General features: G+C 43.4%; 1 protein-coding gene across 1 annotated transcript in view; it reads left to right on the top strand.

Moving 5' to 3' along the window:
* Nucleotides 1-14,104, top strand: part of TUBB8 (tubulin beta 8 class VIII) — a 33,219-nt gene extending 19,115 nt beyond the window's left edge. Inside the window, 6 exon segments of the mRNA XM_054521845.2 lie at nucleotides 10,804-10,932; nucleotides 11,426-11,634; nucleotides 12,125-12,233; nucleotides 12,311-12,421; nucleotides 12,892-13,558; nucleotides 13,560-14,104. Coding sequence (XP_054377820.1) covers nucleotides 11,479-11,634; nucleotides 12,125-12,233; nucleotides 12,311-12,421; nucleotides 12,892-13,558; nucleotides 13,560-13,944 — 1,428 coding nt within the window. The 5' untranslated portion in view covers nucleotides 10,804-10,932; nucleotides 11,426-11,478 and the 3' untranslated portion in view covers nucleotides 13,945-14,104.
* The last annotated feature ends 398 nt before the right edge of the window (nucleotides 14,105-14,502 follow it).

The following is a 14,502-nucleotide window of genomic DNA, read 5'->3' as shown; positions in this document are numbered from 1 at the left end:
TCAAAAGACAAATAGTGGATGAATGGATAGAGAAGCAAGACAATAATCTGTGACCTACAAAAAAAATACTTTACCTAAAAGATACATTTAGACTGAAAATAAAACGATGGAAAAAGTTACTCCATGCCAATAGAAACCAAAAAAGAGCAGAAATAGCTTTACTTATACCAGACAAAAATAGATTTCAACAAAAGACTGTAGGAAGATACTAAGAAGGTCATTATATAATAATAAAGAGATCAATTCTTGAAGAGGATATAATTGGAAATATATATGCACCGAACACTAAAGCACCTAGATAAATGAAGCAAATACTATAAGAGCTAAAGAAAGAGACATCAATACAATAATGGCTGGACACTTCAGCACCCTACTTTAGTCATTGGATAGACCTTCCAGACAGAAAATCAACAAAGAAACATCAGACTTAATCTGTGCTATAGAACAAATGAACCTAATAGATATTTACAGAAAATTTCATCCAACAGCTGCAGAATACACATTCTTCTTCTCTGCACATGGGTTATTTTCTAGGATAGACCATATGTTAAGTAACAAGTCTAAAAACACTAAAAAAAATTGAAGTAATATCAAGCATTTTCTCTGACCACAATGGAACAAACTAGAAATCAATTAAAAAATGAATTTCAGAAACCATACAAACACTTGGACATTAAACAATATGCTCTTGAATGATCAGTAGGTCAATAAAAATGTTAAAAAGAAAATGGAAAGATTTGAAACAAATGATAATAGAAACATAGCATAGCAAAACCTGTGGAATATGGTAAAAGAGGTACTGTTATAAAAGGAAAATTTATAACTGTAAGTGCCTATATAAAAATCAGAAAAGCTGCAAATAAATAACCTAACAATACATCTTAATTCACTAGAATAAAAAGGCCAAACCAAACTCAAAATTAGAAGACAAGAAATAATAAAAATTAGAGCAGAAATAAAATGAAGAAAACAGTGCAAAAGATCAGCGAAACAAAAAGTTGATTTTTTGAAAAGTAAAACAATTGACAAATATTTAGACAGGCTAGCTAAAAAACAGAGAAGATACAAATTAATAAAATCAAAGGTGAAAAAGGAGACATTACAAGTAACGTTGCAGAAAATCAAAGGATCATTAGTGGCTACTATAAGTAATTGTATGCCAACAAATTAGAAAACCTAGAGGAAATTAATTCTTAGACACACACAACTTACCAAGAGTGAACTAGGAAAAAATCCAAAACCTGAACAGACCAATAACAAGTAACAAAATTAAAGCTATAATAAAAAAATGTCTGTAGGACCAGACTGAAAAATAGAGAATGAAAGAACGTTTCCAAACTCATTCTTTGAGGCTAGTATTACACTGATATCAAAACAAGACAAAGACACATTTAAAAAGCAAACTACAGGCCCATATTTGAGAATATTTGTGCAAAAATTTGCAAAAAACCTAGCAAACTCAATTAAACAATACATAAATAGGTAATTCATAATGACCAAGTAGAATTTATCCCAGAGATACAAGGATGGTTCAACATGCAAATCAGTCAATGTGATATATCATATAAACAGAATGAAGGGGCTGGGCACAGTGGCTCACGCCTGTAATCCCAGCACTTTTGGAAGCCGAGATAGGTGGATCACCTGAGTTCAGGCATTCAAAACCAGCCTGGCCAACATGTCAAAACCCTATCTCTACTAAAAATACAAAAATTAGCCAGGTGGAGTGGTGGGCACCTGTAACCCAGCTACTTTGGAAGGCTGAGGCTGGAGAATCGCTTGAACCCAGGAGGCAGAGGTTGCACTGAGCTGAGATCATGCCATTGCACTCCAGCCTGGGTGACAGAGGAAGACTTCATCTCAGAAAAAAAAAAAAAGAATGAAGGACAAAATCCATATAATCATTTCCATTATGCTAAAAAAGTATTTGATAAAATTTAATATTCTTTAATAATAAACCCTTTGAAAACTGAGTATGGAATGAACATATCTCAACATAATAAAAGTCATATATGACAGACCCCCAGCTAGTGTCATACTAAGTGGGGAAAAACTAAAAGCCTTTCCTCTAAAATCTGGAAGATGACAAGAATATCCACTTTTACCAGTGTTATTCAACATAATTCTGAAAGTCCTATCTGGAGCAATTGGACAGGGGAAAGCAATAAAAGGCATCCCAATTGGAAAAGAAGTCAAATTATTGCTTTTGCCAGTGATATAATCTTATATTTGGAAAAACGTAAAGACTCCTCTGATAGGGTTTGAATGTGTATCCCCTCCCAAATCTCATATTTAAATTAGCACCATCCCATTTGGTACTATCTTCATGATAGTGAGTGAGTTCCCATAAGACCTGGTTATTTAAAGGTGTGTAACAACTCGCCCCTCTGTTTTTTGCTTCTGCTTTTTGCCCTATGATGTGCAAGATTCTGCTTCAACTTTTGCCATGACTGTAAACTTCCAGAGGCCTTCCCAGAAGTGCATGCCAGTGCTGTGTCTTCTCTACAGCCTGTTGAATCATGAGCCACTTAAACCTCCTTTTTAAAAAATAAATTACCCAGTCTCAGGTATTTATAGTGATGGGAAAAAAGCTTAATACAGAAAATTGGCACAAAGGAGTGGAAAATTGTTATAAGAATACCTGAAAATGTGGAATCAGCTTTGTAATTGGGTAAACAGGCAGAGGTTGGAAGAGTTTGTAGGACTCAGAAGAAGACAGAAAAATGAGAGAAAGTTGAGATTTTCTTAACTTTGAATGGCTGTGACCAAAATGCTGATAGTGATCTGGACAGTGAAGACTGAGCTGAGGACGTCTCAGATGAAAATTAGAAACTTATTAGGACCGAAGCAAAGGTCATTCATGTTGTCCTAGCAAAGTGGTTGGCTGAATTTCTGTCATGCCCTAGGGATATATAAAAGTTTGAATTTGAAAGTGATGATTTAGGGTTTCTGTTGGAAAAATGTCTAAGCATCAAAGCATTCAAGATGTGGCCTGGCTGCTTCTAACAACCTATGCTCACATGTTGGAGCAAAAAAAAGTAAGCTGTAATTTATTTTTACTTACAAGGGAAGCATAGCATAAAAGCTTAAAAACTTTGCAGCCTAGTCATGTGGCAGAAAAATAAAAAGCTTTTACAAGAGAGGAACTTGAGCAGGCTGTGGAGCAGTCACTTGTTAGAGATATTTGTAAAACTTTAAAAAAAAGTGTTGATAGCCAAGACAATGGGGAAGAGGAATTGAAGGCATTTTAAAAATCTAAAAGGCAGCACCCATCACAGACCCTGAAGCCTAAAAGAAGAGAACAGTTTCTGGGATCAGGCCCAGGACCTGCTGCCTTGGGTAGCTTTGGAACATGGCTCCCTGCATCCTGGCCACTGCTCCAGCTCCAGGTGTAGCACAAATTGGCCCAGTTACAACTCCAGTCACTGTTTCAGAGGGTGCAAGCCATAAGCCTTGGTAGCTTTCATATGGTGTTAGGCCTGTGAGTGTACAAAATGCAAGAGTTGAGACTTGGGAGCCTCCACCTTTACTTCAAATAATGTATAAAAAAGCCAGGGTGTGCAGGCAGAAGCATGCTGCAGGGGTGGAGCCCTCATGGAGAACCTCTACTAAAACAATGCAGAGAAGAAATGTAGGGTTACAGTCCCCATGTGGGTTCCCCACTGGAGCATGGCCTAGTAGATCTGTGAGGAGAGGATCGGTGTCCTGCAGACCCCAGAATGGTAGATGTAGCTACAGCTTGCACTTTGCACCTGGAAAAGCCGGACGCACACAAAACCAGCCAGAGGCACACAATACCAGCCCATGAGAGCAGCTGTGGGGGCTGAACCATGCAAAGCCACAAGGTCTAAACGTCCCAAGGCATTAGTGTGCCCTGGAAATGGGACATAGAGTCAAAAATAATTATTTTAGAGCCTTAAAATTCAATAACTCCCCTTCTGGGCTTTAGACTTGTATGGGTCCTGTGGCTTCTTTTCTTTAGCTGATTTCTTCCTTTTAGAATAGGAGTATTTACCCAATGCCTATGCCCCATTTGTGTCTTGGAAGCGCTTAATTTGTTTTTTATTTTACAGGCTTATAGGAGGAATAAACTGGCTGTGTCTTAGATGAGACTTTTGACTTTTGAGTTAAGGCTGAAATGAGTTAAGACTTTGGGGATTATTGGGATGTCATGATTGTATTTTGAAATATGAGAAGGATATGAGATTTGGAATGGCCAGGGACAAAATGATATAGTTTAGATGTGTGTTCCCACCAAAATCTCATATAGAAATGTAATCCTCAATGTTGGAAGTGGGCCTAGTGGGGAGGTGATTGAATCATGAGGGCAGGATTTCCATGAACAGTTTGGCATCATTTCCTTTGGTGCCATTCTCACAATAGTAAGTTTTCATGAGAGCTGGTTATCTATAAGTGTGTAGCACTTCCCGCCTGCCCTTGCACTTACCATGTGATGTGCAAGCACCGTATTTATTTTTCACCTTGATTGTGAGTTGTCAGAGGCTTCACCAGAAGCAGAAGCCAGTGCTATGCTTTCTGTACAGCCTGTAGAGCCATGAGCCAATTAAACCTATTTCCTTTATAAATTAACCAGTCACCGATTATTTTTACAGCAATGTGAGAATGGCCTAATATATCCATCAAAAAACTATTAGAAGTAATAACTTGAGTAAATTTGCAGAATACAAAATCAACATATACAAATCAGTAGGATTTCTATATGCCAACAGTCAACAAACAAAAAGAATTCAAAAAAGTAATCCTATTTGCAATAGCCACAAATAAAACAAAATGTGTGGGAATTTACCAAAGAAATAAAAGTTCTCAACAATTAAAAATGTAAAACACTGATCAAATAAATAAAAGAGAAGACAAAAAATTGAAAGTTATTTCTGTGTTCACAGATTGGAAGAATCAGTATTTTAAAAAATGTCCATACGATCCAAAGCAATCTATACATTTCATGCCATCTCTGTCAAAATAACAATGACATTCCTCACAGAAATGGAAAAAAAATCTGAAATATATATGGAGCCACAAAACACCATAATAGGCAAAGCTATTCTGAGTATATAAACTAAAACTGGAGGAATCCCATTACATGGTTTTAAATTATACTATCAAGCTATAGTAATTAAAACAGCATGACACTAGAATAAAAAGACATCAAGACAAATGGAATGAAATAGAGAACTTAGAAATAAACTCATACAGCTAAACTAATTTTCAACAAAAGTGTCAATAACATACAACAAAAAACAAGACAGTTTCTGTAATAAATAGGGCTGGGAAAACTGGCAAGCCATAGGCAGAAGAATGAAACTATTTCTTGCCACAGACCAAAATCAAATTAAAATGAATTAAGGACTTAAACCTAACACCTCAAACTATCAAAATTTTACAAGAAAACACTGGGGAAACTCTTTAGGGCATTGGTTTGGGCAAAAATTTCTTAAATAATGCCCCATAAGCACAGACAACCAAAGCAAACATGGACAAATGGAATTACAGCAAGTCAGAAAGCTTTTTTAAAGTGAAGGAAACAATAAACAAAGTGAAGAGAAAACCCACTGAATGGGAGAAAATATTTGTAAATTACCCATCTGAAAAGCAATTAATAGCTACATGATATGGTTAGGCTTTGTGTCCCCACCCAAATCTCATATTGAATTGAAATCCCCAGCTGTTGAGGGAGAGACCTGGTAGAAGGTCATTAGATCATGGGGTTGGTTTCCCCCAGGCTGTTCTTCTGATAATGAGTGAGTTCTCATGAGATCTAATGGTTTTATGAGGGGCTCTTCCCCCTTTGCTTCACATACATGCTCTCTCACCTGCTGTCATGGAAGAGGTGCCTGCTTCCCCATCTGCCATGACTGTAAGTTTCCTGAGGTCTCCCCAGCCATGTGGAACTGTGACTCAGTTAAACCTGTTTCCTTTATAAATTACCCAGTCTTGCCAGGCGCAGTGGCTCATGCCTGTAATCCCAGCACTTTGGGAGGCTGCAGCGGGTGGATCACAAGGTCAGGGGTTCAAGACCATCCTGGCCAAGACGGTGAAATCCCGTCTCTACTAAAAATACAAAACTTAGCTGGGCATGGTGTCAGGTGCCTGTAATCTCAGCTACTCAAGAGGCTGAGGCAGAGAATTGCTTGAACCCAGGAGGTGGAGGTTGCAGTGAACCGAGATCATACCAGTGCACTCCAGCCTGGGCAACAGAGCAAGACTTCATCTCAATACATAAGTAGATAAATAAATAACCCAGTCTCAGTTTTTTTATAGCAGTGCAGAAACAGACTAATACACTACAATATATTGAGTTCAAAACATTCTATAGAAAAAAATATAATCAGTTAAAGAGTGGAAAACAATTTAAATGGACATTTATGAAAAGAAGACATACAAATGGCAAACAGGAAAATGAAAAGGTGCTCCACATTACTGATCATCATAGAAATGCAAATCAAACCCAAAATGAGATATCATTTCACCTCAGTTAAGGTGGCTTTTATCCAGAAGTCAGTCAAAAACAAATGTTGCTAATAGCCAAGATTTGGAAGAAACCTAAATGTCCATCAACAGATGACTCGATAGAGAAAATGTGGTACATATACACAATGGAGTACTATTCAGCTATAAGAAAGAATGAAAGTCTGTCATTTGCAGTAACAGAAATGGAACTGAAAGTCTTTAGGTTAAGTGAAATAAATCAGGCACAGAAAGACAAATGTCACATGTTCTCACTTCTTTGTGGGGGCTAAAATTTGAAACAATTGATGTCATAGAGATAGAGAGTATAAGGGTGGTTACCAGAGGCTGGGAAGGGCTGTGGGGGAACAGGGGGTTAGCGGGGATGCGAAATGGGTACAAAAAATTGTTAGACAGAATGAATAAGACAGTATTTGATAGCACAACAGGGTGATTATGGTAAAAAATAATTTAATTATACATTTTATAAAAACTAAAATAGTATAATTGGATTGTTTATAACACAAGCTATAAATGCTTGAGGGGATGGATACCCTGTTTTTTGTTATGTATTACTCATTACATGCCTGTATCAAAGTATGTCATGTACCCCCATAAATATATACATCAACTATGTACCCACAAAAATAAACTTAAAATTAAAATTAAAACCAAAGGGAGGAGAGTCTAATGAGGCAGGTGTGACCCACGGCTTGAACTAGCTTTTCAGGTTAACTTTGGAATGTCCTTATCCAAGAAGAGGGGTCCACTTAGTCAATAGGGGCTTAGAAATTAATTTTTAGTTTATAAGTGGAAAAAAGAAGAATTTTTAATCCTGAGCCATAGCTCTCAGTCAGTCAGTCCCTGGAGGGAACCCTGTTCTTTACTCTGGAGATAAACACTAGTTTTCTTTCCCACTGAATAACACCACATTTCAAAATGAGGGGAAACATCTTGAAACTAAGAGGTATGGCCTGATTAAATTTGACTTGGTTTCCATTGTAATTAATTTAATCACATGTGTTCTAGAGTTTGTCCTCAGTCTTCTCCTACTTTAGGCCCATGATCTGTTGAATTTGCTCAGCTCCCTGCTCAACAGCAGGAAATCAGAATTATCTAAAAACCTCATTGTGGCTGGGAGCAGTGGCTCATGCCTGTAATCCCAGCAATTTGGGAGGCCAAGACGGGCAGATCACTTGTTGTCAGGGGTTTGAGACCAGCCTGGCCAACAGAGTGAAACCCCATTTCTACTAAAGATACAAAAATTAGCTGGGTGTGGTGATTCATGCCTGTAATCCCAGCTACTTGGGAGGCTGAGGCAGGAGAATCACTTCAACCTAGGAGGCGGAGGTTTCAGTGAGGCAAGATGGTGCACTGCACTCCAGCCTGGGCAACAGACCAAGACTCTGTCTCAAAATAATAATAGTAAATAAAAATGAAAATCTCGTGTTTCAAACAAAATTTTTTTTGCATATCAACTGTGTCAACTTGCATATTAACTATAATCATTTTGTTTACTTTATATCCAATCTTGAGAAATCTTTGAGGACTAATTTCACTGTTTTCTGCCATTTTGGTAAACATACCAAATGCCATCAAACAAAATGCACAAAATTCCTGAGAAATACATTTTCTCCTTGAGGAGTAGACTTGCTGTGTTAGAGGAACTCATGGTTATCAAGCTTCTAGTTTAATAGACATGACTAGAATTTTCTATCTTAATATGAGTAGCTAGGTACTCACAAGGCATCTAGAAGGTTAATACCTATGGTCTGAAAATAGCCACATTTTTTTACTGGCCACAAATTACAATTGCAGAATATTTATGGCCATACAAGACATCTTCCACCAAGCCTGAAAAATGTATAAATGTCCTAGGAGTGCAGCATTTTTTCTTAAAGGTAATATTAATGAGCTAGCTTAGGTTAACAGGTTAATGGTCATTGTTAAAACCAATAGCCCCAACTTTAGTGAGTACATCTGCACCTTCCAAGTTTAATTATAAATCTTTCTCTTTATAGTTAGAGACACTAACAAAAGACAACGCATCCCTGCTCTTGTTTTCTGAGGATGTCCAACTCTAATGGAGTCATTTCTAGTAAACTTGCTTCTTTCACTGTGCTCTCTGACTCACCTCAAATTTTTTCCTGCACAAGATCTAAGAATCCTACTTTGTGGTCTGTATCAGGACCCTCTTTTCCAGCAACATCTTTCAGCAACACCATGAAGGGACACCAAGACAAGACCCCCACTCCAAGGAAAACAATCCACATAGAATCAATCAGCTGGCAAGTGGGCTGTCTTTTAGAGTCGTGAAGCCATTCAGGTTGGCAAGAATGATTATCCACTATTACTTAAGTGAGAGGCCCTAGGGTATAATATTAGGGTGAGAGACTCAGCCCAAAGTTAGAGACTGGGGGTGTCATACTCAGAGTAGAGGCCAAGCCCACAGGGTTAGAGGCCCTGGGGAATATTGAGAAGAATGGATTTGGCTAAACAAGATGTTTGCCACTTTCTCTTTTTGGACTGTCCACCTTGTGCCTTTGTCTCTCACCTGAGTGCTCTGCATATTGTTGCCTTTCTGCTCACCACCTCCGTTTTGTAGTAGCCTGGAGGCTGCCCCAGGAAAGAGGCCCCAAACAGTTTAGCTTTTGCTTTCCTCAGTGATCCTCTGACTTTTAGCGTTGATGTCTGAGACCTATTGCTGCTACCACTTTTCTAGTTGGCAAAGCTAATAAACTAACATTAGGACAGCACCTACAGGTTTTTGACCTCACACCAAGGGAAGGTGGTCCTAGAAGCTAAAGGGCACCAGTGGATAATAGGAGAATGTTTATGAAAGTATCAGGCCTTATTGCTAGACACTCCAGACATAACCCTTAAAGCCTGCCAAACCACAAACCCAGCTACTTATCTGTCAGCGTCCACAGGTGCTCCCAGCCTTTCTGGCATACAGGTTGTATTAGTCTGTTCTCATGCTGCTAATGAAGACATATCTGACGCTGGGTAGTTTGTAAAGAAAAGAGGTTTGATTGACTCACAGTTGCACATGGTCGGAGAGGCCTCACACTCATGGCAGAAGGCAAGTGAGGAACAAAGTCACATCTCTTACATGGCAGCAGGCAAAATAGCTTGTGTAGGGAAACCCCCCTTTATAAAACCATCAGCTGTGATCCCAGCACTTTGGGAGTCCACGGCAGTGGATGACCTGAGGTGAGGAGATCGAGGCCAGCCTGGCCAACATGGTGAAATCCCGTCTATGCTGAAAGTATAAAAATTAGACAGGTATGATGGCGGGCGCCTGTAATCGCAGCTACTCGGGAGGCTGAGACAGGAGAATCGCTTGAACCCAGGAATCAGAGGTTGCAGTGAGCCAAGATCATGATAATGCACTCCAGCCTGAGCAACAGAGCAAGACTCTGTCTCAAAAATAAATAAATAAATAAACCATCAGATCTCATGAGGCTTATTCACTGTCACGAGAACAGCATGGGAAAGACCCATCCCCTGATTCGATTACCTCCCAACTGGGTCCCTCCCACGATATATGGAATTATGGGAGCTACAATTCAAGATAAGATTTGACTGGGGACACAACCAAAGCATGTCACAGGTTATGAAACAAATTTATTCTAGCAGGCCAGACTTCAGAGAGATGAGCCCCTTGACCATCCCAAGGCAGAGTGGTTAACAGATGCAAGTTGTTTTATGCATCAGGAAAACAGAGGACTAGATATGCTATTAGTAGTCAGCACAAGAGAATCAAGGCCTTGCTGGCCTCGACCTCAGCTCAAAAAGCTGAGTTAATTGAACTTACTAGGCCCCTGCAGTTGGAAAGGATTTAAAAGTTAACATTTACACTGATTCCAAGTATGATTTTTTAGTGCTTCATGCTTATGCTGCAATTTGGAATGGGTAGGGACTTCTGACCCCAAAGGGCTTTTCCATACAACATCATTCAGATTTTGAGCTTGTTAGAATGCTGCTTTGCTGCCAAAAAGTGACTATAATTAATTGCAGAGGACATCAGAAGAGAGACTGACCATGTAAAAGGAAATGCCCTTGTAGATGCCGCAGCCAAGGCCCCTGCACTGAAAGGGCCAGTGAAGCTTATGGGCGTGCTGGTCAGCATACATAGAACTGGGCCAGAACACTCTGAAGAAGAACAAAAATGGGCCAGGGATTGCATTTCAGTCCAGGGCCCCTCGGGCTGGCTGAATGATGGTAATAAATTACTAATGTCAAGTACCAGTCATAGGAATATAACTCAGCACTTTCATGATTCTTTTCACCCTAGAAGGGATTCTTTGTTTCTGTTAATGTCTCATTTGTTTATAGGGGTAAATCTTTTCAAGACACTAAAACAGGTGACTCAGCACCGTGAGCTCTGTGCCTGACATGACCCAAACGGCCAGCAATTTTCTCCTTCTCCAATTAAACCTGTCCAAAGTTGAGGAACCTATCCAGGTGAGAACTGGCAACTCTAATGTGCCCCAATGCCTTTCTGCAGGAGATTCAAATATTTGCTAATGCTTACTGATACCTTCACTGGTTAGATCGAGGCATTCCCCCCCCCCCCAAATGAAAGATGTTTACCAGAAGAAATAACTCCTCAGTTTGGTTAATCTAAAAGCTTTCAAAGTGGCAATGGCCCATCGTTCACAGCAGGTGTACCCCAACACCTATCCTCAGCTTTAAGAATCCAATATTACCTTCACTCTGCGTGGAGACTGCAGTCCTCTGGAAAGATGAAAGGGCTAATCCTACTCTAAAGAAGACTCTAGCTAAGTCAGAGGCCTGACTATCTCTAACACCCATAGCTTACTGAGGGTTTGAACTGCTCCAAAGTAAAACTTATAATTAAGTCCTGTTGAGTTAACATATGGAAGGCCTTTCCTAACCAGAGATCTCCTAATAGATGAAAGGACGCATCCATTACAAAATTATGTCATCAATCTAGGACAGGTGCAAAGGCACTCTGTGAATACGGAAACAAGAGTCTTCCCCTCCCACATGGGAGGAAAATTCAGTTTCAGCTCAGCTGGGGATCTAGTCTTACTGAAGACGTGGGAGGAAGTTCTCCAGCTGAGCAGCTTTCCCCAACGTGGAAAGGACCACGCAAGGACACCTGAGCTCTCCAACAGACGTTCAACGCCAAGGGATTCACAGGTGGGTGCACCTGTGTAGAAGTAAAGCTGTTGCTTATTCTGGGAGCTGAATCCGAGGCTGGGGGAGGTGGGCGCGGGGCTATTTAAGCGTTGGCGGAGGGCGGGCTGGGTCGCTGCACTTCTGCTCTTTCTCGCGCTTCTGTTGCTGCCCTGATCCCGTCTTGGCCATGAGGGAGATTGTGCTCACGCAGGCCGGGCAGTGCGGGAACCAGATCGGGGCCAAGGTTGGCAGCCGGGGCTCTGAGGGCCCAGCCCGGGCCTGCCAGGGGCCGGGGAAGATGTTGGCAGTGGCGGGAGAGGTGTCCCTGCATTGCGGCCTCTGGGCTCCTTGCCGGGGACGGTGGAACTGGGCGGCTGGCGAGGCGGCCGGGGTGGACCCCAGGGACACGGCAGCCTAGGGATGGGGGTGCGGATGAGGGTGGGGGTGGGAGGGGAGCTGGAGCGCCTCCGTGATCAGCCCTGGCCTGTCTGGCTCCTCCCGTCTCTGGCAGTTCTGGGAGGTGATCTCTGATGAGCATGCCATCGACTCCGCTGGCACCTACCAGGGGGACAGCGACCTGCAGCTGGAGCGCATCAACGTGTACTACAACGAGGCCAGCGGTGAGATCCCCCTCCTTCCCCACCGCCCTCCTGGGAACGCGGCCCTCCCCTCGCTCATGCACTCCCGCCCCACTCAGGTGGCAGGTACGTGCCCCGCGCTGTGCTCGTGGATCTGGAGCCCGGCACCATGGACTCTGTGCGCTCGGGGCCCTTCGGGCAGGTCTTCAGGCCAGATAATTTCATCTTCGGTGAGCTGCGGGCGAGGACTGGGGTGGGCTCCTTAGCCAGGGCAGCCCAAAATCCAGGAGTGCCCCCAAGATCATCGCTGTGGGAACTGTGGAGCCAGGGCCCTTGAGTCGCTCAATCTGCCTCTCCTAAACGGGCTTTGGGAGGAAGGCCCGGGTGTCTCCTCAAGGTGAGGAGCTACTGATGTCCCTGCCGGGAGCTGAGCTGGGGCGGTGGCTACTGCCTTCCCTGAAAATGGGCAGGAGCTACCTGCAGCGAGGTCTGTTAGCCCGTCTCAGGTTTGACGCCTGTCTTAATTTCTAACAGGGGAAGCCACTGTCCTGTAACTGGGAGAGGGGGTTTCATTTGCTCCACCTGCAGGGCGAATGGTGCTTTCACCTCACACGTGACACTTGGCCCTTTCTGCATTATGGTGGTGACCACTGATGACCATAAACCTGGCCGTCAAGTGACCGGCTGTACTGTCTTACAGGTCAGTGTGGGGCCGGAAACAACTGGGCCAAGGGACACTACACAGAAGGCGCGGAGCTGATGGAGTCAGTGATGGACGTCGTCAGAAAGGAGGCTGAGAGCTGTGACTGCCTGCAGGGTTTCCAGCTGACCCACTCCCTGGGTGGGGGGACTGGGTCTGGGATGGGTACCCTTCTGCTCAGTAAGATCCGGGAGGAGTACCCAGACAGGATCATAAACACATTCAGCATCCTGCCCTCGCCCAAGGTGTCGGACACCGTGCTGGAGCCCTACAACGCCACCCTCTCAGTCCACCAGCTCATAGAAAACGCGGATGAGACCTTCTGCATAGATAACGAAGCGCTGTATGACATATGTTCCAGGACCCTAAAGCTGCCCACACCCACCTGTGGTGACCTGAACCACCTGGTGTCTGCGACCATGAGTGGGGTCACCACGTGCCTGCGCTTCCCAGGACAGCTGAATGCCGACCTGCAGAAGCTGGCCGTGAACATGGTCCCGTTTCCCCGGCTGCACTTCTTCATGCCCGGCTTCGCCCCACTGACCAGCCGGGGCAGCCAGCAGTACTGGGCCTTGACCGTGGCTGAGCTCACCCGGCAGATGTTTGATGGTAAGAACATGATGGCGGCCTGCGACCCCCGCCACGGCCGCTGCCTGACGGCGGCCCCATTTTCAGGGGTCGCAGCCCATGAGGGAGGTGGATGAACAGATGTTCAACATTCAAGATAAGAACAGCAGCTACTTTGCTGACTGGCTCCCCAACAACGTGAAAACAGCCGTCTGTGACATCCCACCCCGGGGGCTGAAAATGTCGGCCACCTTCATTGGGAATAACACAGCCATCCAGGAACTCTTCAGGCGTGTCTCAGAGCAGTTTACAGCAATGTTCAGGCGCAAGGCCTTCCTCCACTGGTACACGGGCGAGGGCATGGATGAGATGGAATTCACTGAGGCCGAGAGCAACATGAACGACCTGGTGTCTGAATATCAGCAATATCAGGATGCCACGGCCGAGGAAGAGGATGAGGAGTATGCTGAGGAGGAGGTGGCCTAGAACGCCCCTTTCCTAGGTAAAGGGGGGAAGCAGTGTGGATTCTTTACTGTGTTCTGACAGCCACGTGTCACTACGCACTTGTTCGTTTCTGTCTTCACATCTCCTCCTGCTGCATTTTAAAGCATTTTTATAGTATGCGGTTTTGATTAATAAAGTGTTCTCATAGCATCTGGTTTCACCTCTGACTTCTTTCTGTGGGCCCTCTGGCTACTGCTGCCAGATGCACACAGTTGTCCTGCAAGGCTGAAGCTGTCTGGGTTTATTACATGCCCAGGAACAAGCGTTCCAGTGGCTCCAGGAGGGGTCGGTGTGGGCTGTGGACATGGCAGGCAGGCTTCACATGAACTTGGGGATGCCCTTGGCCTTGGGCAGTGACGTGGTAGAAAACCTGTTCCTGAAGGCGCAAGCCTTGGCTTATCCTATGTGCCAAATTTCTAGGGGACCAGCTGGCCATGTGTCTGGAACTTTAAAAGGGGTCAGCGACCCTGGTGGACAATGTCCCCAAAGTCCCATCTTGGGGTAGGAATGTGGTCAGACAGCTGGCTCTGAACCAGCAAT

Source organism: Pongo abelii, chromosome 8 (assembly GCF_028885655.2).
Source record: "Pongo abelii isolate AG06213 chromosome 8, NHGRI_mPonAbe1-v2.0_pri, whole genome shotgun sequence".
Taxonomy (NCBI): Eukaryota; Metazoa; Chordata; class Mammalia; order Primates; family Hominidae; genus Pongo; species Pongo abelii.
The sequence above is the reverse complement of the archived record's forward strand: the minus strand, read 5'-3'. Positions and strand labels throughout refer to the sequence as shown.